Source organism: Mytilus californianus, unplaced genomic scaffold (genome assembly GCF_021869535.1).
Source record: "Mytilus californianus isolate M0D057914Y unplaced genomic scaffold, xbMytCali1.0.p SCAF_2, whole genome shotgun sequence".
NCBI classification, from domain to species: domain Eukaryota; kingdom Metazoa; phylum Mollusca; class Bivalvia; order Mytilida; family Mytilidae; genus Mytilus; species Mytilus californianus.
This window is the reverse complement of record NW_026262668.1, coordinates 35442412-35468120: the sequence shown is the minus strand read 5'-3', so window position 1 is coordinate 35468120 and position 25709 is coordinate 35442412. Positions and strand designations below refer to the sequence as shown.

At 32.6% G+C, this 25709-nt stretch overlaps 1 protein-coding gene across 3 annotated transcripts in view; it reads left to right on the top strand.

Annotated features, from left to right (window-relative positions):
- LOC127729782 (neuroligin-4, X-linked-like) overlaps positions 1-18972 on the top strand; it is a 120834-nt gene extending 101862 nt beyond the window's left edge. For 2 of the 3 annotated variants that reach the window (XM_052237678.1, XM_052237679.1), the window contains 10 exons: positions 3355-3513; positions 3721-3865; positions 6538-6723; positions 8026-8168; positions 10299-10431; positions 11751-11828; positions 14862-14920; positions 17195-17333; positions 17649-17784; positions 18703-18972. In XM_052237678.1, coding sequence (XP_052093638.1) covers positions 3355-3513; positions 3721-3865; positions 6538-6723; positions 8026-8168; positions 10299-10431; positions 11751-11828; positions 14862-14920; positions 17195-17333; positions 17649-17784; positions 18703-18907 — 1383 coding nt within the window. In that variant the 3' untranslated portion in view covers positions 18908-18972. The remainder of the gene's footprint in view (positions 1-3354; positions 3514-3720; positions 3866-6537; positions 6724-8025; positions 8169-10298; positions 10432-11750; positions 11829-14861; positions 14921-17194; positions 17334-17648; positions 17785-18702) is intronic. The other variant, XM_052237677.1, reaches the window with a different exon arrangement.
- The last annotated feature ends 6737 nt before the right edge of the window (positions 18973-25709 follow it).

Here is a 25709-nt window from a genome sequence, read left to right as displayed (position 1 = left end):
GTTCAATCTACTTCATTTTACCCCTAAATCCACCAAAGAGCAGACGATTATTCTACTCATATCAAGATTGAATCGCTAAAAGAGAGGCGAAAGATACCAAAGGGACATTCAAACTCATAAGTCAAAAATAAACTGAAAACGCCATGGCTAAAAAAGAAAAAGACAAACAGACAAACAGACAAACAACAGTACACAAAACACAACATAGAAAACTAAAGACTAAGCAACACGAACCCCACCAAAAACTGGGGGTGGTCTCAGGTTCCCAAGAAGGGTTAGCAGACCCTGCTCTACATGTGGCACCCGTCGTGTTGCTCATGTTAGTACAAACCCGGTAATAACTCTAATTCGGTATGTCACACTCGGAGAAAAGGGGACGGGATTGTATTTAAGACAATCGGAATATATCCGCTGTCATCTGTGAAACGGATATTCCATAACGGTCAATCAACTCATGATGGCCTCCGTAAAAATTACGAAGGGATGATTTCAACTTCACCTCTTGGAACTCTAGGTGTAATAGCTTCCTTGTGAGCCGCAACCCTCTTTCAAGGAAATCATGATAGGAAATACAAGCCCTGGAATATCGTATCAACTGGGAGATATATACTTTGTATGCAGGCGCTGCTGGAACGTTGCTACATAGAAATGAGAAGTTTACAATTGTGAAGCTAAAACCATCTCTTTTGTCGTTAAGTTCGGTTTTCAACCGACCATCATTGTCAAATTCTAGATGTAAGTCAAGATATGAGGCAAACTTATCTGTATCTGTTGTATCCCCTATCTCAAGTTCGATGGGATAGATGCGTTCAACATAGTCACCAAATTATGAATTATTCAGTGAGAGAACATCATCTATATAGCGGAAAGTAAAGTTAAAGGATACTGCTACCTTCTTTTCTTTCTTCCTAAGAAGTTCCTGTATGAAGTCAGCCTCATATGAATGAAGGAACAAGTCGGTTAAAAGAGGAGCACAGTTGGTTCCTATGGGAATGCCAATTGTTTGTTGAAAAAACGCGTATTCCAAACGTAACAAATATGTGGCTAGATTTTATAATCGATTAAGTTTTTTTAATGAGATCAAATTATTCTTACAAAATAGTTGAAGCGAGCGCAGCGAAGTTTTGAAAAGTCATTGCAAACTAAGTGAAATCATACAATCAGGCATTTGAAGAAATGTGTACATCAAGTACTGAAAATTATATAAATATATACACAATGCCAATAAAAAAGCCGCATTACTCCTTTGTTCTCAGTTAATTAGAATGTTAGTCGCTCTTAATTTGTTTTTAAAGTAATTGGATGCTTAAAAAAGTGTTCGCAGTCTTACTAATATTCTGCCTTAGAAATGAGCAGTCCAGTTTGATTAAGAAATGGATATTAATAATATATATTGGTCTCGTCTTAATGCATTACCGATAAGTTAACAATATTCTAACATGTATGCATGACTAAATAAAACAGGTTGACATTCATTTAAGTTTCATTATTATTTCCTGTTTATATGTTTGCATTTCTGCAAAATTAAATGTTACATGTCTAGAAATGTTTATATCTTTATTAAAATTAAATGCACAGTTAAACTTAATGGGGTTGATGGCATACATGAAATTAACAAAATAACACAGTATACACTACATCACAAGAATGATAAAAGTACAAGACATAATATACATATGTATAACTTTTGTAACGGTAAATAAGTAATCATTTAACAGGGTTTATGCACACTGATACCGTTAATTTTCAAAAGAGCGAGTAACAATACAAAGATTTTCAGTCAGTGAGTGTGAGTGCAGCAAAGGAGAAAATAGGGACTGGCAGTTTTGTAAAAATGTTGATATTGTCTCTCACAGTGCGTTTTTCGGATATTTTATTACAATATATGTATATGTAAAGTATCTTAGCAAAATATTCAAATAGTATACATAATTTGTTTATAATCCACAAATTTGTCTGTAATGTTCAGGTGAAGCGCGAAACACCCCAAAAAATCAATACAGAAAAGTACTTTCAATAACTCTTTAATAATGGTAAAACAGATATCAAAAACAAACAATCCAAAAAAAAAACAAAACAAAAAACTATACGGTTTCAAAGAATAATCACTAGAAAACCCAAAGAACTTAAAACCTACTGAAATAAAATACGCCGTCCTCTTAGAGATGGTTTTAGTAGTAATAAATATTAATTTCTTTGCAATCTGAGAATTCAATCAAATCAATCGAATATATATCAAACCAATTTAGAAATAAACACCCATTAAAAAGAACCAACTTTTATATATACTAAAACTAATTTCTAACGACTATAACAGATAGTTCCAGGCATGATAATTGGTCTAAGATATGTTTAAATTTTACCACTTGGTTTTTATTCTTTTTTGTTTACGCTCTGTTAGTCCCCTATACAGTTTGTCACAAGAGAAGTTCAGCACATGAGTTTTGGCATAACAAATCGGGAATATTTCCAAAAAATTTCATTGAAACATTCAAGGATGCCTTTAAAAATAAGAAGATATGGCATGATTGCCAATAACGAGACCAAAGAAAGTAAAATAACAAAAATACCGAACTCCAAGGGAAATCCAAAAGGAAAGTACTTTACAAAAAAGGCAAAATCAAAAGCTCAAACACATCTAACGAATGACACGGGAATTAACAATTATAGGTCATCGTTCGGTCTTCAACAATGAGCAAAGCCCATACCGCATAGTCAGCTATAAAAGGCCCCGCAATGCATGACAAATGTAAAACAATTTAAACGAGAAAACTAACGGCCTAATTTATGTACAAAATAATGAACGAAAAACAAATATGTTACACAGCAACAAACGACAACCACTAAATTACATGCTCCTGACTTGGGACAGGCACAAACAGAATGTGGCTGGATTAAACTAGTTAGATGACGCCGTACCCTTCCCCTAGCTTGGGACAGTGGTATAACAGCACAAAACAAGAACACACTCTACAAAACAATAAACGAATGACTGTCTAGTTTAACATGATTCATTCTGTTTTTATATTTGAATAAAATCATTGTGTAAATATGAACATAACACAACAAATATACGAGTTGTATATGTTTTACTTGTGAAATAAAGAAAACCGTGACATTTAAATTAACTTTTCCCATAATTACGTATTGTGTTTAATCAACAATATTACGTCAAATGAATTATTTTCCAGAAAATATTATTAGTTACCAAAATTCTAATATTCGGCTTTTTTATTTGCGAAAAGAGTACTATATCTAGCATTTTTTTTTAAAGATAACCCTTCAACTAGATAATTTCCCATGTCATTATCAGAGTAAACGAATATGTTATTATTATTCTTACATTATTTGTAGAGACCACAGATGCCTATGAAATGGGGTCCTCGCACTTTACACACAACCAATCTTCCACCAGCATGTCTACAGGAGACTCAGTACTCAATACGATTTCATAGACCAGGATTTGACAACTTTAACGAGGACTGTCTATATATGAACATCTATGTACCAAGAGTATGTAATAATTTGGTCTTTTGTAAAAAGAAAAGCGCTTCAGAATCTCCAAACTTAATCTTATGTGGAAAAACAAATTGATGACTTGATATTTTATTTTCGGAATTAACATGTAAATCTGAAATAATATAGCAATTTCAGAAATACGGCTGATAAAACACTCGGTTATAATTCAATCTAAAAATAAAATTTCTTGCGTATTCACAGGTCAATAAAAGGGCACTCTCGATTTTATTATTCATCCATGGAGGTTCCAATTTTCAAGGAATGGGAGCTGTGTTTGATGGTGACATCTTAGCCGCACATGGAGGAATAATTGTCATCACATTCAATTTTAGACTCGCCAATCTAGGTATAATGTATCTTATGGTTTAGATTTAAAAGATTCACAAAATAATTATTTTTCAGTTTCTAAACGTCTAAATCCACAAAATATTACTGAATGTAATTATTTATACAAATTTATTAGAGATGCATTATAAATAAGAAACAATTCTTTAAAATATGGGTACAATTATATTATTATTATATATATATATATTTCTATCCAACGCAATCATAGGTTTGAACGTTGTTTTCAATTTAGACTTGTTTATATTTTTTCGTTTGGGCTTGTATTATATTTGCCTTCGGGTTTATATGATCCGTTTATTCTATTTTGACTCTTTCAAAATTCAAGAGTATATCCTAAAATGAAGTAAATTATATGGCCTTCCAAAAACCGTTTCGATTCTTAACATCACTGAAGAGACATTAATTGTCGAAATCCGGATATGGTGTACTAATTTTTGCACCTTTTGTTTGCGGTACACCATCTTTTCCGCAAGTTTATTGTTTTCTGTTTGGTATTAAATTAATAAATTTTTAAAGAACTATTTTGTAACATCTTGTGATCCATTTATTTGGCAATCGCCAATGCCAGTCAGCAGGGTTTAAGAACATCTGTTGTTCGACCTGTTAGTCAAATGCGTTTTGTTAAAATATACTTTTTCACTTTTTTGGTCTTTTGGAAAATGTTGTTTGTGCTGTATTTAGACTCCTCTATCAAGAAATTTGTTTTGCATGCACACGTATGAAAATTGTGGTTTTTATCCAACGCAATCATAGGTTTGAACGTTGTTTTCAATTTAGACTTGTATATATATATATATATATATATATATATATATGTAAACCTCATATCTGTGTACGGCCTCAAATCTGTGTCCGTTTATCAAATCTGTGCCCTATCGCGACGTCAATCTCTAATATATGTCCGTTAAAAAAGATACGGCCTCAAATCTGTGTCCTATTTTAAATTTGTTTTCAATCGTGACGTCATTCGCAAATCTATGTCCGTTAAAAAAGATACGGCCTCAAATCTGTGTCCTTTTCTTAAATCTTTTTCCAGTTTGTTTCGCCATGCTCAAATTGATGCCCGTGTAATAAGTACGGCCTTATAGGATTTTTGTTTATTAAGTCATTTCCCATAATTCAAGGTTAAGTTGGGATGTGTTCTCCATGTGTGTGCTTCAAAATTTTACATGCGTGTGTAATTATTGTATGATTTACATTTTATTGTAAAACTACAACATTTTCAAATTGTTTGCTTTTCTTGACTCCGTGTTTAATTCTGTAGTAATTATCGTTACTTCCCTTTACTCATTACGTCTTGGTAACAAATACGAAATATAAGTTAATAAACAACCTGAGACAAAATCACATTTGTATACAAGCAACTAAAGATACATGTACGGCCTTCAACAATGAATTAAACCTATTCTGTATCGTAAGCTATAAACACATACACCTATTTACAAACGTTTTGTTCAATGTTTCAATGTATAGGTACCACATAAACATGTTTAGGGTATAATTTATTGTGTTTAACAACGACATTTTGTGCCACTATCTTATTTAAAAGTTTTTTTTCTGGTGAAACTACTCCAGTTTCGAATCTATGTATTTTTTAAAATCCATTGTGTACCATGACATCAACATTCAACAATAACAACATAATTCAGTGTACAAATTATTGGCATAACGAGCATACATGTTACTTTATTAATATACCTTCAAGAATGAAACTACACATATTTTTTTCACTAAAAAAAAGTAAAGACTAAATATTTTTTTGCAACATCAACATACTTCATTTTGTCTCTCGTCCATATAGCTGAGACAAAAATGGCCATAGATTTGAGTTAATAAAGGACATAGATTTTTGACAATACAGGACATAGAGTTGATACAATAAAAAACATAGATTTGAGACAATAAAGGACATAAATTTGGAACGTCTATGACGCAATATTAAAAAGGACATAGATTTGCGGAAAGGACATAGATTTGAGGCTGGACATAGATTTGAGGCTTACATATATATATAAATTACATGTGAAACTTTAAAATGTTGTTTTGTATATTATTATATGACTTGTAATGGAGAACACTAATGTAATATTAGTTATCTTTATAAAGAATCTGAGTATATAGATCAGCACAAATGTTTCAATCTAAAACCACATCATTAAGCATAAAATAGTAGAAATTTCAACTTTAATAGTTTATAGTTTCAATCCCTGCCTTCCCAATATTGCTTATCGTCTCCGTTGAAAATGATTTACGTATTTAAACTTAGGTTGTTCATTTTTCATTACTTTTTACTGAGTGCCTTTGGTTTTATTTTCCATCTTGATTCCAGTTTATTTTCGAAATGTACATAGATACTGATCATCAAATTAGCATCGGTATTTTGTATTCTTCTTTTTCTCTTTAAAAATGAGAATATTTCATAATTCTTTTGCTGGTTACAACTATTTGTGTTTGAGGCAAACAAAAAGCATAAATTTACAGATACATCTATTTATAAAAAAACTGGTTTTCGGCCGAAAGACTTTAAAATGTTTTAAGTGTTTATATGAATTATTAACTTTTATATGACAAAAACAAAGAACAATTTGAATTAATACAAAACATGATTGTGACTTTAAATTATATATAACTTTAGATGTATATCGATAATTACTTCTACAATTATAACAGGGTTTTATGCAGACCCAAGGGAAGGTATAAAGGGCAACAATGGTCTAATGGATCAAGTATTGGCTATGAAATGGATAAAGAGAAATATCAAGTATTTTAATGGTGACCCGTCTAAAGTTACAATATATGGACATAGTGCTGGAGCTGGGGACGCTGGTGTTCACTTACTATCAGGTTTGACCAAAGGTATAAAAATAATGAGAACAATATACCATAATACTACTTTGATCCTACTGACTAATAACTTTTATAGAGTAATAATTTAATTTTAGATGTAACGCGTCTTCTGTTTGGCTGACGTTGTTTTATTTATCAGCTCATAGACATAATTTTGTCATGTGACCGTGACGTCATTAACGTTTTTTCATGGTTTATTCCGGTTTAAAATGAAATTTATAATTAAATTATAAGAAATTACTGTAATATTTTTTCTGACTAGTCGAAATAACATAAAAAATGTGGTGCACACTTTAGAATAACTCACTACGCGGGTTATTCAGTGTGCACCACATTTTTGATGTTATTTCTTCATAGACAGAAAAAATATTACAGTCATTCCTTAAATATGAAAAATTATCGCTAGAAACTAAGGCAGCACGTTGTGTTGTCAATGTAAACATCAACGTCGTCATAGGCAAAATAGCGATAAACAGATTATCATTGGTCATTTCGACTCGATTGCTTTCCTCACTTTCGCCGTACCGGCTCAAGCGAGAAAATCAATCTCGTAGAGATGACCAACGATAATCTATTAATACAGTCTGTGAAAATTCTTTAGTTGATCAATCTGTTTCATTCCCTGGGCACAATGAAACTGAGAAAAAACAATCACTATCCAATGCGTGCATAGTAAGAGGTGCATGCTCTGTCGATACACTTATTTTGTGTAGGCGGTGCCTGTATTGTCGACACAATAGGCCGCAAGGCGTCGTATCAATTTGAGTACATTCTGATTGTATTTACTCCTATTGGTGTTAAAGGTGTCCTAATTGTCGACAGACTAGGCGCCATTCCAATTTGAGTACATTCTGATTATATTTACTCCTGTTGGTGTTAAAGGTGTCCTAATTGTCGACAGACTTGGCGCCATTCCAATTTGAGTACATTCTAAATGTTTTACTCCTATTTATGTTATAGGTGCCTACATTGTCAACAGTCTAGGCGTCATTCTGATTTGAGAACATTCTGATTATTTTCACTTCTATTTATGTAATTGTTGCCTACATTGTCGACAGACTGGGCATAAAGTATACGCCTCTATATAAAAATAAGAAGATGTGGTATGATTGCAAATGAGAAATCTCTCCACAAGAGACCAAATGACACAGAAATTCTGTTTATTCCTTCATTGTGACGTTTTTAAATAACAGAATTATCTCAATATCCATGTTTCCTCACGAAGTCTGATATTGAATTATACAAAATTATGGTAATTTGTGTTGTCATTAATAAGAGTTTTTTTCAATATGCTTTTATCCACTCAAACAGGGTTATTTAGAAATGCAATAATCCACAGTGGCGCACCAATTGCGCACTGGTTTCTATCAAGGTGTGTACAAACCAGTAGAGTATCAAATATTCCTCCAAATTGTCGACCGGGTACCAGTCTGAACACCACTGAGCGACAAGAGGTTAGTTATGAACTAGTCAAGAAGTTCCTATTTAAAAGTAGCTTAATATAATTTTGGAAAGGAGACAACATGTAGCGTTAGAAATCTGTTAACTTCTTTGTCTTTATACGCTTTTGCAGTTCGTTGTAAAGTACTAACAACACATATCTCTAAACTTTCTTTTGAATTATTTTAACAATACAAATTTCGATATTTACCTATGGGTTCAGTCCTAACCTTTACAAAACCAATAAATAATCATTGTTCAGTGCATATATTTTTTTACTAATTTTGGGATAATTTGATACCATTAAGCAGTTAAAGAAAGTAATTCTACAAGTATCGATCAGATTAAGGTCTGGATTTTTTGGGTTTTTTTTTGGGGGGGGGGGGGGGGGCAGTTTTTGTCTTTTAGTTGGGTCAGCTCCTGCCTTGTTGGCAGGTCATCATGCCAAAACCAAGTTCTGTGAATGGGGAGACCTTTCCTGCTGATGCACCATTGTAACAACCCAGATTGATCAATAAACTAAACAAAAGTCATTGCCCACTTCTAGACATTTGTGCTACCAAAATATATGTCAGGGCTTACTTTACGTTTTGAATTGATTTCATATTTGGAAGTAAAATTGATAATGGAACTGGGGAATATGTCAAAGAGACAACAACCTGACCAAAGAGTAGACAACAACCCGACCAAAGAGTAGACAATAGCATATCTGTAACTTCGTCATTTTCTGTCATCGATTCGAAGAATAATTTTTCAGGCTCAAATTGTTATTTTTAGATTCAACGTCATCTATGACGTCATATCGTTATTTTTAGATTGTGGATGTATAGAAGAAACAATTCTAAAACTGTGCAACTTAAAAGATACCAGTCTATACATAATTATGTGAGATACAACCACTCTTCAAGACTATAATGACTAACATAATTTAATTTAAATATGCCTAAAATATTGATATAATACGCAAGAGTCTCATCTGGGGACTCTTTTAATTTTTTTTTTGTATCGAAGCAATTAATTGTATACATGTACTTGTATTTAAACGTAAAATTACTGATCTATTTTAATTTATGGCATTTTTATGATGAAAATGGAAGTTAATCTTATTACTTTAGTAAATTTATTGTAAAATAATCCACAGTGAATTCCCGATCATTATCCTCCCCCCCCCCCCCCCCCCCCTAACTAACAAAAACAAATAGACAAATTATCGGGGAGCGGAAGTGACTTCGGCTTTAATACAATACTCATATACATGAAACACAATACCGTTTGGAAGAATTTTCCCATAGATACTGAAGAACTGCTCGAAGTACTTAATTCACTGTCATTAAAACTTTCTCTTGTAACAATCTTATAATGGCAGTTGCATTCTTAAATATGAATCAGACATCACTGTCTGGAACGGGACAGAAACTCTTAACAATTAACTTGCAAATATATTAATACAAAAAAAAATGAAAACGGTTCAATTGTATTGAAAATGAAAATAACACTTAATAAATATCGTGCTTCCGAAGGGCTTTGCTGGATTAACCTTCATTAAAAACATTTCAACCCAAACATTTTAAAGCCAGGGATGTATGAACACATAGAAACTTGATTAATATATGACCAAATAGGAAACTAAAAAGAACAGCCAAATTCATCTGTCAACTTTGTCTGAGGCAATTGGAACCTTAGTTTCCTATTAATATTTAATTAATCATCGGAGAATTTTAAAGAAAATGAAGGTTTTAATACGCGTCAACATAAGCACTGACTACTGAGTATTGCCCTCGGGGACTAACAATTCCATTAGCAGCGAAAGATGTTATTAGACCAGATGCAATGATTTTTTAACAACAAAGGGATAATTTAAAGTTTTTTCAATAAGTCTGCGAAGCAAAAATAGATAAGCGCAATACTTGAGTGTCAAAAACAATATTTTCCAGACGGAACTAACTTATCAAATATTAAATAACAGTAAAAAAATGGAATATTTGGGCATATATATTATATTATTTTTACATTAAACAAGAACTGTATTTGACGTTTTTTACTTTAAAAAGTACGCCGAGGATACAGAAAATCTTAGTGTCAGATAAATAAACTACGAAGTTTAATTTTTACTTTTTTACTTATTACTTTTTATAATTTAATAGGATAATTGGGTTGTAATTGATGGGGATTTTCTAAGAGGCAGTCCAGAAAAATTGTTTACTTGTGGAAAGTTCCATGCTGGTTCAGTATTAATAATGATGGCACGGGATGAAGGTTTCCCATTAGATATATCAGGTATGTATTTAAAAGAAAACACTTTAATGCTTACATATAATTTTTCAGTATACGTTCCATTGCAAAATGTGTCAAAAGAAGTTAAACATGCTAAAATTTAAAACAAAATGGATATCTTCCCTTTTCTATTGATTATCTTACAGGTGGTCTGTCAGTCCTCTAGTGTATCAAAAACCAAGTTGCCGGTGAACCGACATCCATCCATCCATACATACATTCATCCATACATACATACATTCATCCATACATACATACGGTCCCTCTGTAACCGTATTCCAAGACCACATGTCTTTGTGGATCACTTTTTTGCTCTTCCTTAATTGCTCTCTTAAAACAGGTTTCACTGTACATTTATAATAAAGAAACATATATAGCCTGATAAAAAAAATAAAATTATATTCTCTCTCTTCTCTCTCCACAAATTAAAGCATACAAATTCATGATAGATTGAGAAGAATGAAAAGAAAAGAAACACAAAAGTCCACAAACAATATACAAAAAACTAAAAGATAAAACCGCACGGTGAATTCATTTTCCCTTAAAGGGAAATCAGCTAATGTTCCAGTTGTAGGTCAATATCAAATTTATGAGTCATTGGTTTTAAAATACGAAGAAGATATGTAATACAAACATTTTTTATTTCACGACATCAGATATACATGGTAAATATAGGAGTCGGTCATGTGTTTGATAAAACTAATTTGTGATATTGTTCTCCATCAGTGCTGAATATGTTTTTTCCTGGCATCAACTATTATTTTAGTGCGATTTTGAGATAATATCCGCAAGTCAGTGCTAGATCACTTGGCATATTCTACTTGCTGTAGTGTTCTCGAAAATCTTAGAATTTTCGGTAACACAATAGTCATTAGATCAAATTCATAAAAAAAACAACAATCAATAAGATATAGAAATATAAACGTAATAACATACCGAACTCCACGGTAAATTAAAAAAAAACTCCATAAAACTTGACAAAACCAAAAAGCACGACTATATCAATCAACAGAACGAATGCAAAACAACTGTCATATTCCTGACTTGGTACAGGCATGTTCCAAACATATCTACTGAGGAAGACACTGTTAACGAGGTACTCCTTTATTTTACAAGCGTGGAAATTGGACATACGACCGAGAAAGGTTGTCCTTTGGTATATATATTTTTTTTAATATACATCTAACAGTTTTCCGTCCTTCCATTTCATAATAGCAGCTTAGAAAACTATGTAACACAGTTGTTTGCATAAATCAACATCTAAAGAAAACTGCAAAAATCAATGAATTCTAACTTTGAATTATTTTTCCAAAATATTTTAGATTACAGAGAACAAGATTTAGACCAAGCAATCCAATATTTTGCGACAACTCTGTTTGCAGAAAGACCGGATTTTCCAGGTACTTAAGAATAATTAAGTAGGTTACTTGAAAATAGATATGACACAAGTTGTACGTGAAGTTGAGTAGTGTAGGTTCATCAACCACGATACTTTTCATATTAATTACACCTTATATAAGAATGCCGGATTTTGATTGGTTGTGAGCCTGTGTATTTTCCGCATATTCTAACATTTTTCCTCATTTCAAACGAATTTGCCCGTTTTTTCAACACCCGTATGAAAAACATGACACGTACTCCAGTTGGACAGTAGCCGTACTGTAGCCGTACTGAGAACCGTACTTATAATATTCATTTGGACTTTTTTTTGAATTGCTTATAACAGATACCCCGGCTTTACTTTCAGCGAAATTAGCCGTAAACCGGCTCGAAATATTTAAATTAGCAGGAGTCCGGTTCATAAAGTCCAGCTGGACTTTAATAAAAGTACGTCTGAAAAAAAATCCAGCCGGCATTTCTGGCAAAAATATGGACTCTATAAAGTTCAGCTGGACTTTACAAAGTCCGGCTGAACTTTAAAAAGTCCAGCTGAACTCTATAAAGTCCAGCTGGACTTCAAAAAGTGCGGTTTGACTTTTAAAGATGATCTTAGCAGGGGTGAATCCAGCTATTTTCAAAGAGGGGGGTTCCTAACTCAGGATAAGGGGGGTCCAACCATATGTCCCCATTTAAATGCATTGATCGTCAAAATAATGGGGGTTCCAACCCCCGGAACCCTCCCCCTTGATCCACCACTGCTGAGTTTTTCTTCAGATGGTTGATTCTTCTGATTTAATTTGCATCATGCATCCCTTGCTTTAATCTGAAAATACAAAAAAAAACAGATGACATTATGCATATATACTGGTTATTTCTTTTTCTTTTTTGTAGTGTCTTACTGGCAAAACCAAGAAATGGGGAATTGAGAAGCTAAATGATAACTTCTAAAAAATTGTGGTTATTAAATAGCCTAAATAATTTTAAAGTGGCTAAAAATAAAATAAAGTTGGCTTTGAAAATCACTTAAAGTGTAGAAATAAAAAAACTTTCAAAACAACTCAAATAATAACCATTTCTTAATATGGAGGGAATAAAAAATATAACAATACATTTTTTTACACAACAATTCAAAACAGGAAGTGACAGTGACATAACAGACAAGATGAAAATTATTGCATGAATATAAATATTTGATGTAGGTTTTTTATTCTTCTTACTTTTTAGAAATAAGAATTATTAAAGCTTTTTATAATATTGTAATTATTTTATTAATATGTTGAATAAAAAGAGCATAACAGATATATATAATATCATCAAAATGGGAAACAGCAATCTTCCTAAATTTTCATTGATGCCAGTCAGAATGATCCATCTTCTCTATTTGATGTGAAAAGAACTACTTCCAAACATTTGCTTTACATCCAATGATATAAAATTCTCATTTTGTTCAAGAAAGACTAGACACATCTTCCTGTTCATTCCAAATTCAAATTGTGTTGTAATTGCAATACATGATATTGTTTAACATGTTAAGGAGTTGTTTTAAATGTTCCTCTAAATTGCATGTGCCTTAATTTTGAATATGTGATATATTAAAAAAAAGAAAATCAATTATTAATTTGATTAATTATGAAATTTTTAATAAAAGTGATAGTAATTGCAGAAATATGTATTTCGAAATGTGTTCTCCCACATTGGCCTCAATCTCTGTGGAGATAGTACTTCCTGTGACCTGTCCAGACTGAGGTTAACTGAAAACAGATGGCACATTTCTACAAAACTAACTACTATTACATCACTGTTATATGGCTCAAGTTTCTAATTGATGTTAAAGAATGAATGATAATTATTAATTTAATGCATTCATCTAATTAAATATAAACAAACTAGAAAATGTATAAATTTGACCTGTAACAGATGTTGCTAGTGGTTTTTTTTTTTTTTAAAGTAGAAATGTTAAATAATTGTTGTATATTAAAAATATTAACTTGGATATAATTCAATCAAAAGTCACCAAAATTAAATTTGAACTTTCCATCAACAGTCTAATGTTAAATATTTCATAATGGAATTGGAAATCTAGGGAAAGTATCACATCTTATAGTTTGAACTAGAAATATATTGCAAAAAAATATTTTATCATTATTATTACTTGCAAACTTTCATTTTGAACTGTTTTACCATTTGAAAGAATTGTTCCTTTCAAAAAACAGAATCTATTGTGGCAAACTTTTTAATTCTGTAAGGGTAGATTTGGCTGATGAAAATTTTCTAAGTCTAAATTCCTGCTCATAAATGAATGTAAAATTTTCTAAGACAAAAATCCTGCTGATCATTCTACAGAAAGGAATACATTTCCTCAAAAGTCCAGCCGTGTTTATTTTCTTGTAAGCATTACAAAAAATGCAGTTGGACTTTTAAGAAAATACCGACTGGCAAATAACCCAAGTATAAGAAAAAGTACGTGTACGGCTCATGTCAGACTGGAATACGTCTAAAGTCCAGCTGGAGTCCAGTTGAACTCCTGTTGAAATTTTCATACGGGCACTTAGCGGCTTGGGAAATTTTACCGTCCCTTGACTGGTATTTTTCGCAAATACCCCTCCATAACATGATATATCTGTTCAAAATTTATATCAATTCTATACGTTTCTAATCTAACGGAGCAATAAGTAATAGAATAAACTAAATACGGTTTTCAACATTCAATTGAAAATTAATTAAATCACACTGAGGATACACGATAATTTTAAAACCATTTTATACTGCATTAGTGGCACCCATCGCCTTGTTCATGACATAGAAATCCGGTTATAAGTCGAATTCGATAGAATAACATTATCGGTACCAACTAATCAGTGATGTTCGGGGCCAATCTAAGGAATGCAAAACATGACAACTACAGATGTATGAATACATAAGGGGAATAAATTAATAAACACAACCACAAAAAGACAGCGAAAAACGATTAAATTAATTCGACTTATATATGAATTTAAACAAATTCTGCCTTAATTTGATGCATTCTATTTTGTATCAAATCTATTTCGTAGATATCCTGAAAAAAGAAATAAAGATCTGGGAGACAATGAATCTATCAAATTATCCTCAAGTAAGTTGACAAAGTAGAAATATGCAGATTTTACTTGTTGGAAGAAGTAGTGTCCTTGTTTTCATTGGGAAAGGAAATTGTAACGACAACAAAATTTGAAGGATTGTTTTGTTTTGATAACAACACGCACATATCAATTTTTAAATATATCCATTTAGAAATATTTTAAAATGATAGTTCCTGATGAAGATGAATAAATAAAATCTAGCACTGTAATGAAATAAGTCAAAAAATGAGGCGGAAGATGAGAAGGGAACATTCAAAAATCATAAGTCGAAAAGAAACTTAACATGGCAAAAAAAAAAAAACGAAAGACAAACAAGTTCACAAAACACTAGATACAAAAAGTAAAGACTGATAAAATGAACCTAAAAGTGATCTTAACATCAGTCATGTTATTCCTATAAAATATGTTGATAAATAATATCAAGTGATTAAAAGTAAAATAACAAATATACCGAACTCCAAGGAAAATTCAAATTGGAAGTTTCCTTACCAAATAGCAAAATCAAAACAAAATGGAAAATAACTGTCATATTCCTGACTTGGTACATGCATTTCCTTATGTAAACGATCTTGCCATCTTGCAATAGCGGATTAATAGTTGACCTTTTATTCAATCCTTAGTCAACACTAAATACGTAAACCATCGGTCAAGTATATATTCTAACCCTAAATCTTGATAGAATTTGAATTTGCAGTATAAACAAGTGTTTGAGGACAATTGATAGACAAGGTTGTTACTGGTAGAGATCATTAAAAACTAAAAAAAACGTAACAAGAACTCCTGTTACAAAAAAAAGGGATCTCAGGTGCTCCGGAAGGATAATCATTCCTGCTCCAAATGTGGCATCTGTCATTGATTACGACTTAATGTCCAAGTAGATATCTTTAAATTGTTTTCCCTATGGACAAACAATAGAACTAATCTATTATTAAAAAATTAAAAAAAAAAAACAAATAAAAAAAAACAAACAATAGAACTAATCGCATGACGTTGCCATATTAAAGGTTTTTAGTCTATAGAATGGGTCAAAAGTCTTTAAAATTAAGTGGTACGTTTGGGTCCAACCATTTTATACATATTTTAAAGTCTACACGAGCAACACGACGGGTGCCATATGTGGAGCAAGCTCTGCTTACCTTTTGGGATTACATAAGATCACCCCCAGTTTGTGTGGGGTTCGTGTTGCTCAGTCTTGTCTATGCTGTGTTTCCTGAACTGTTGTTTGTCTTATCGTTTTTTGTCATGTCATTGTCAGTATGTTTTCGATTTATGAATTTGAATATCCCTTTGGTATCTTTCGTCTCTCTTCTGAGCAACACATATTAATTTACTCTGCATTGAGACAACTATCCTCTAGAGTTGAGATGACGTATCACTATGCAACTTTAGGTCCCTGTAGGGCCTATAACTATGAGATAAATCCATACTGTTAAGCCAGCTATAAAACGCACAGACATTACAAAATATGAAACAATGCAAACGAAAAAAAAAACCAAACGCCTGATTTAAGACAAATCAAGAAACGAAAAACAATATTACAGAGAGTAAACAACGACTACTGAATTAAAGCCAGTGGTGATACTAACTACAACAAGCGCATGAGTATTATAAATGGTTATATCCCTTACCTAGTTCACCGCTTAATATGAACCTGTTTTTATCCTCTCTCCCCTGATAAGTTATACTGCTTGACAACTGTCCAGCTAAAATAAAGGCATTTTTTATATTCTACTGAAAACCTAATCTATAAACCCAATTTGATTATTATTTCTATACTACGATAGAAGTTTCCATTGCCAAAAACAGAAAAAAAGTAATGGAAAGCTGGATTTATTTTTATTGTTTTTCAGTTGGTCACTTGTTACTGGAAGGTCTTCAACGAGGACTTAAGTCAAGCCTTATAAAGCAGGTTCAAAACAATTCAGGAAATAAAATGAATAGTGCTTATTACGCATTTGTACACGAGAAACCTGAAGAACCGACACAAAAAGATATAATTAAAATCTGATATATTTGGTTTCGTTAATAAATCAGAAGGCAACAGAAGTATACCGATGTCCAAATCTCATCAATCCATTAACACGATGCAAATTAATGTAAAAAACAAAAAAACGTCATCATCTTTAAAAAGACCGGATGTATTGACAGGGTAAACTTCTCTTGTTGTATCACCCGCTATAAAATCCACACCCAGCAAAAATATAACATTCAAACATGTTGCTAGTGAGTTAAGACACAGAATACCCGAAAACACATTATTATTTCAGGACTTACAAGTCAATGCTGATTTAGGACTTTTCGCGCCAATGATGAAACTCGCAGACATGATTTCCGAATGGCAAAAGAACGTGTATACACTCAGTTTTGACTATGTTTCTCAAAACGTAACCGGACCTGAATGGATAGGTAATAGTCTTTCTTACTGGTAAAAAGTGAGCATAAGTATAGATAATTTGACTGTCAGTATTATTACATACCCCTTTTACAAGTTGGTCCCACGTTTCAGGAAACAAAATGATGTTCCTTTCTTCTTTAGAATTGAAAAAAGTTCAGCTGATGCGAAAGACCAATAAAGATCATATAAAAACGAATGATGAGTACTGTTGAATTTTGTATTATATGTAATGCATATATTAGCTCTAATTGATACTTGGAAAGCAACAAATCATGCAAAATTAGTGAGATCGAGTGTAATTTTAATTCTGATTATTTTGTTATTAGGAGTACAACATGGATGGGATTTATTTTATGTATTTGGTGTACCGACAGTAGGACATCCAAAGTTCTCATATACAGCACGTGATGCAGAGGTTTCTAAAGTAACGATGCAACTAATCAGCGACTTTGTCAAAAAAGGGTACGAAAGACAATGGTCTAGCATTTAAAATATTCAGGCTGTTTTTGGCTTATTTTCATGTGCAATTTATAAACATCGATATAAGCTATTGTATGGCCTCCAATGGACCGCAATCCACTAAAGACTGTATAATATGTAACTATGAGGTTAACCATATTTGCTTCAACGACAAATAGAGGCCATCATTGGATGGAAAATTGTAAATGAACATAAAATAATCAGCAAACTAATACAAATAAAAGATGCAACGAAAAAAAAAGAAAAAAGACAAATAGCAAATGCTGTTTGTACAAATGTATATCTGCGCTATAGTTTTGGCTAACTCAGGAATTACCACAATAGAAAAATGTCAGTAAGATGAAAAACTAAGTAACACAGACAACTATTTACATTATATAACACATTTTTAGATTGAGCAATCCGAGCCCCACTTGGCTTCTGTAATGGCTTCGGGAGCTTTAGAATGGCGAACAGGTTGTTCGGCGTAATTGACCCACATTAGACTGTTAATGTTCCATTCTTACATTAGAGATGGTCCGGACTGTAGTCATTAGTTTTATTTTAATGACGTATCGGACATAACACTATCAAACTAACATACAATGCACTTTGAATGAATGATGAAACATATAATGTAAAAGTTGAAATTTTCTGGTAAACGGGAGCTTATAAAATTTTAATCATGTTCCATTGCCCTTAACACGTGCATTTTATGTATATATATGTGTTATAGGTCTGATACACGAATAAATTATAACTATATGTTGAAAGTCCGGACGTCTTTAATTAGTTTTAAAAATGTATGAATTTACTTTGACAAAAAAAGACACGAAAATATTACTAACAAAATACTTCCAAATAAATGAATAAATATTGATAACAAATATCTAATCATCCTCCAATTTTGATTAATTCTAGAAATTGGCGATCCTGTGGTTTGAGATTGAAGAAGTACAATTCGGAGAAAAAATCTATCAACAAACTGAATTATGTCAATGGTAAAACAGTTGTTACTAATGAAATCAACTTTAAACAACCAAGACTTGACTTTTGGTACAAATATTTGTATCCTTTTAATTTCAAATGTCCCCAAAGACATAAACCATATAAAGGTTATATGTAATCTATTCATGTATATCAAAGAAATAACGATGTGATGAAGAATTAAAAGTAATCCATCAAATGACATTTGTTTTATATTTTCTATGATTATCTAAAAAGCATCCTATAACGATAATCCCATTCGACACAAATTTGAGATTCGTGATTTTGCTTCCATAACTCCTGTCAATTATTTTTACATTTTCAGAGGCAACAGTGTATTATTTAGTGTGTCTAAAATACGAGCTCGCTGACCACCTCACGATAGTTAATTGTTGTAAAAAAATGAATGGATTGAAAAGGGGTAAAACTTGAAACGACAATGTTTTAAAACAGAAAAATTGCCCAAAACCCTGTCAAAATCAGTCAGCGATTGCTATTAATTTTAACCCAATGCATAAAAACCAGTCGAATCCCGACACATGCGCAAATGTGTTTTAAGTCTCAATCCTCGTACTTTGTCTTCTATGATATACAACACATTTGCATTGTTTTGCAAGTCTAATTTGTTGTATCCCCCTTTTTGTAATCTGATGTGCCAGAGTTTATGAATAATATCAAACCATTTATCAAATAATACCAATCCATTCAATCATTTTGATAACATGCTATGGCTCATTGGAGACTTTTGAAACTTCAATTTATTTTTATGTCTTAAGCACATATTTGATCAATTTAAACCTGGTTATAAAAGCAAGCTAGAGCAGTGTAACAACATTAAGACTAAATAATTCATTTCAACTGTATTATTAAGAGTTTGAAACTTTTAATTATCTTATTCATGATTTGGATTAACATCGGTTTTGGTAGAATTTTCTGACTAAAACCAAGTTAACAATTACCCTATTTGTTTATTCAAATCATCTTCTTAGCATATGTTTGCCTTTGCAAAAGGCTAAATCATATAAATGGGTAGATGTTATCGACAATAGTGGTGTCCAGTAAGGAGGGAAATTTTAGTAATCCGTTTACAGAACTGTGGCTTTGGTGTCTTTCGCCTCTCTTTTACAAATACCTAAACACACTACTAGCCTCGGGATATGGTTGTCCTCTAGGAACCAAACAATCAAATTAAATCCACTGAGATTTACTGAAAGCAGTGTCTTTTGGAACGAATAAAAGAATCTTCATTTTACACCATTTCAAACAAATCTGATACATAATACAGATTACCTTTTGGTCTAAGTATTCCTTGTTTCGCTCCGTTTTGGTGTTTATAAGATTCCCTAAAAAGGAGGTGAAAGATACCAATTGGACTTTCAAACTCATAAGTCAAAAATAAACTGACAACGCCATAGCTAAAAAAGAAAAAAGACAAATAAAAACAAACAACAGTACTCAGAACAAAACATAGAAAACTAAAGACTGAGCAACACGAACCCCACCAACAACTTGGGGTGATCTCAAGGTTTTAACAAAATGGTGATAGATGCTATTGTCACTTACTTGAAAACTGTAGCTATGGTATTCATCTGCCGTTACGAAAAATAACGTTGTAGTTTTAGTACAAACGAAAGCAGAATATCTTTCTATTGCATTGACATGTAATCGTTAGGAATTTGCATGTACATATACATATTAAGGATTATACACATTTTTTATAGAAGTTATTGATGTGGAAACAGGAGCGATTAACTCACAAACTGAATAAAAGTCCGAATTTAAGCTGATACTGGTCCCAGGTCAGGTGTGTCCCTAAAAAGTGTCAATTATAGCCCATTGTTGAACATTTTTACGTAAAACATGTAAAACAATGGATCACCTCAGGCTATTTAAAGGTTGTACTCTCCAACTTGAACTTTTAGCACTCATCATTGGCCTGAATTTTCAGCACCTCACTTGATATTTTCAGAATAAACCTCAAATTTTTAGTTTATATGAGATAAGTTTGAAAAATAATTAATCCATATAGTTTTGAAAGACTATAAGTTTTTTTTGTCATTGAATTAAGATACATACATTTTTGTACACACATACATATGTAATTCGTTTAAATAACAGCTCAACAATGTTAGATCTGTAAATTTGCGGAAGCAAAGTTTTTATTCTTCCCTAGCCATGCTACTGAGATACCGTGGCACCAAAAAGCCTTGCACTATGCCCGACGCGTATATATATACCACATATATGCCAGGTGTATATCTAAGAGTATAAGAAAAAATTAAATATAATCTTTCAATGGTTGTAATAATGATTGATAAGCTCCACCAATAAAAATATTTCTATCGTGATCCCTGCAAACCTTATATAAACCCATAGGTTCAAGACAAGATTGATTTTAATATATAAAATTGAGAATGGAAATGGGGAATGTGTCAAAGAAATAACAACCCGACCAAAGAGCAGAAGACAGCCGAAGGCCACCAATGGGTCTTCAACACAGCGAGAAAATCCCATACCCGGAATACACTATCTATTTTTATACATGTATATACATCTATTTAAAAAATCTCGTCTCATACCTGTGATAGCACCATTCTGCCTCCAAACATTCGTACTTTTTTCTGATACAAATAAACCTGTTTAAACATATTTGGCATCTTGCAAACTTTTTTGCCTTTACTTTCTAAAATGTTGATGATGTTCTTTGATTCTTTGGTCTTTTTTCTGTTTCTTCTTTATGTTTGGGATACTGCACAGCCATACTTGTCTGCTAAGTATTTAGAAGATTGATGTTGACAGACACCTAGAACTAAGGATCACAAATGTGAGGACTTCAGTTTTCCTATTGTAAAATTTCCACTCTTGAAACGTATCATATCCTCTGTTATTAAGGCTTTTGTCTTGAAGTTGTTATCAACTTGATGATTTCACTAAAAGTAATACACTCTTTATTCAAAAACTAATTCAGTTCGGTTATACGGAAGATCTGCTGAAATCAATTTTTGAAATCAGTCTGATTCATGAACTGCTTGGTTCCTACTGTGTATTAGTGACAGTTTAACATATCTACAGGTGTCATTGTTATATTCCTGGCATTGACACATAAGGCTGAATTTGGTAATTGTGTGACATTTGAAGCATTCATAGCAAATGTTTACTCTGGCTATGCAGGTGATAACTTGTTTTATCGTAGACTTGTAAGATGATAGCTGAACACTGAAATGCTACATGTATAAAGTTTAGTTTTACTGGCACTAAGAACACTTGTTTTCCAGTAAGTGATACAGACTTCAAGTGCCTATATCTAGTAGATTTTAATTAATTTGGTACTGTTATATTAACAATTACTATACATTTTCTTTTAATCAAATGAATTAAATTTTAGCTCATCTGGACCAAAGGGTCAAGTGAGCTATTTTCATTACTTGGCATCCATTGTTCGTGAGCTTTTACAAAAATCTTCTCTGAAACTACTTGGCCAATTGGAACCAAACTTGGCCACAATCATATTTTTTGTAAATAGTCTAAAAAATTATGTCTGCTTACCTGGCCTACTAACCTGCATGGCAGACTTGGATGAAAATAGAACATAGGGATAATTGCAAATTTCCTTCATTATCTTGAAAACCGCTATCGATAGAGAAAATCTGACATGGGCAGACATGTTTAGAATATTAAGAACTACCTTTTGTCCACTAACATCTAAAATGTCAGACGACTTCTTATAGGAGTTTTTGCCCTTGAATGACGACAATTGCCTTTTTTGTTTCATTTTTGCTTTATCTTGAAAATTGTAATAGATAGAGAGAAACTTCAGAAAGCAAAAATTATGAGAAAGACAATATCTACAAATAAATTAGCATGACCACAATTGTCAGTCAACAGCATTTTGAAGTTATTGTTCATTTATGACTATTTTTAGCTTTTTTGCATATAATCTTCAAAACTATAATAGATATATAGAATATTAAGTAAGCAAAGATGATCAGCAAGACAAAATCTAAAAATAAGTCAGCATTGCCAAATTGTCAGTTGACTCCTTATAGGACTTATTGCCCTTAAATGACGATGTTTACCATTTTGTTTGTGTTATTGCGTAATATTTAAAAACTGCAATATATATAGAGAGAAACCTTTTATAGCAAATATAAACAAGAAGATGCGGTATGAGTGCCAATGAGACAACTCTCCATCTAAGTCACAATGTATAAAAACTAAACAATTATAGGTCAAAGTACGACCTTCAACACGGGGCATTGGCTCACACCGAACAGCAAGCTTTAAATAAAGGCCCCCCAAGGGTGACTGGGGAATAGAAGTATGATCACCATTGGTCTTCCTCCGACCGGCAGTAAAACCCGTGCTAAAGTGGGGTGTCCGTTTGGCTGTGCGGGATGTACAAATTTGCAGCCACGTCCGGTCAGAATGGGGACGTTAAATCCGATGCCTCGTGTAAAGAGAGTGCCACGCTCTTTGCACGTTAAGAACCCTTGCAACAACTCTTTGAGGGGTCCGTATGTGACTTGTTGGAAGGCTAAATTTCTGTCCCTATCCAATATACCCTCATTTCCCGTGGCAGTCTAAATTTCTCCGACCTTAACCCCTTAATCTATTACAGAACCTACCTATTGTATTTATTGTGAACTTGTTCTCGTCCTGAATATGCATGAAATATTTGCCACTGGACGTTAAGCAACCAACAATCAATCAATCAATTAAATAAAGGCAACAGTAGTATACCGCTGTTCGAAACTCATAAATCGATAGAGATAAAAACACAAATCCGGGTTACAAACTAAAACTGAGGGAAACGCATCAAATATAAGAGGAGAATAACGACACAACCAAAAAACAACATTAAAATGTAACACACACAGAAACGAACTATAATATAACAATGGCCATTTTCCTGACTTGGTACATGACATTTAAGAAAAAAATGGTGGGTTGAACCTGGTATTGTGGCATGCCAAACCTCCCGCTTTTATGGCAACGTCAAACACAACACCAAAACGACAACATCACATGACAGGACCACAATACAAATAAATGGGAGAACATATAGGACAAAGAGACACACGAATAATAGCTAACAAAAGGTACTAGGCTTAAAATTCAATACGCCAGACGTGCGTCTCGTCCACACAAGACCAACAAGTGACGCTCAGATGAAAAAAGTTTGAAAGCCAAAAGGGCTCCAAAATGACTAGTGTAAAACGATTCAAACAGGAAAAACAATGGTTTAATCTACATAAAAAACGAGAAACGAGAAACACATATGAACCACACCACTGAACAACAGGCTCCTGACTTAGGAATATGATACAAATACTAGATCACAAAAAATTTGATACCACTAAAATAGCTTGTCCACTATTAATAGGAATTATTTCCCTGAAATGACAATTTTCAAAATGTTGCGTTTTTGCCTATTATCTTAAAAACTATATGAAAAAGAGTAAAATTACAAAAATACTCCGAGGAAAATTCAAAACGGAAAGTCCCTCATCAAATGGTAAATTCTAAAGCTAAAACACATCAAACACATGGGAAACAACTGTCATATTCCTGATCCTGGTACAGGCATTTTCGTATGTAGACAATGGTGGATTAAACCTGGTTTCTCTGTCCTGTATGTTCTTCCATTTATTTGTATTGTAGTCCTGTCATGTAATGTTGTCATTTTAGTGTTATATTTAACATTGCCATTAAAGCGGGAGGTTTGGCTGGCAACAAAACCAGGTTCAACCCACCATTTTTTCTTAAAATGTCCTGTACCAAGTCAGAAAAATGGCTATTGTTATCGTATAGTTCGTTTCTGTGTGTGTTTCATTTTAGTGTTTCTGTTGTGTCTTTGTTCTCCTCTTATATTTGATGTGTTTCCCTCAGTTTTAGTTTGTAACCCGGATTTGTTTTTTCTCAATCGATTTATGAATTTCGAACAGCGGTATACTACTGTTGCCTTTATATGTATACCTAGCTAATCCTTTCACTTGTATTAATATATAGAAATTTAAATGGCAAAAATGATCAACAGGCAAGCTCTCAAATCTGTCAACTCTTGAAAAATGTTTTTGCCCTTTAATGATGATTTTTACCATCATTTTAATTTTCATTTTTGGTAAAAAAAAATTGATGAATAAAGAGAAACTGCAAATAGCAAAAATAGTCAAAATAGCTGAAATTGTCAGTTGATTCCTCAAAGGTAGAGGAGTGAGTTTAACATTGGAACTTTTAATGTTTTTTTGGTGCAAACACCGTCGACAGTTAACCTTGCTTTTTTAATTCACTACATAAAATTCTTTTTACATGCATGATTTCCGCAGTTTTAGTGAGTAAACACACTTTCCAATTTTATACACAAACATGTTCACCAATGCCTAGCTTGGTAGGAGAAGCCACACCTGATTTTTATGAGGTCTGGCTATTTTAAATTGGAAAGTTATAAACATTTGCTCATTTTGGCGTTGAAATACTTGAAGTGCATTATATTTGCTAGTCCACAATACTCTGTTTGAAATCAAGATAAAAGACCTGACTATAGTATTTAATTATTGCAGGTTAGCGGTTCTGGCTCTTAAGCCACATGTTTCTGGATGCCGTACAAAAAAGGTTTTTAAAACTGTTTGTTCTATGTCGCAAAAGGCCGCATAATTTCAAGCTACACATAATCCAAATTGTGTTAGCCTTCCGGATGATGTTGGGTATGTAACATGTACAAAAAAGAGGCGAAAGATACCAAAGGAACATTCAAACTCACAAGTAGAAAACAAACCAACAACGCCATGGTTAAAAAAGAAAAAAACAAACAGACAAACAGACAGACAGACAGACAAACAATAAAATACAAATCACAACACAGAAAACCAAAGGCTGAGCAACACGAACCCCACTAAAAATATGGGGGTGATCTCAGGTGCTCCGGAAGGATAAGCAGATCC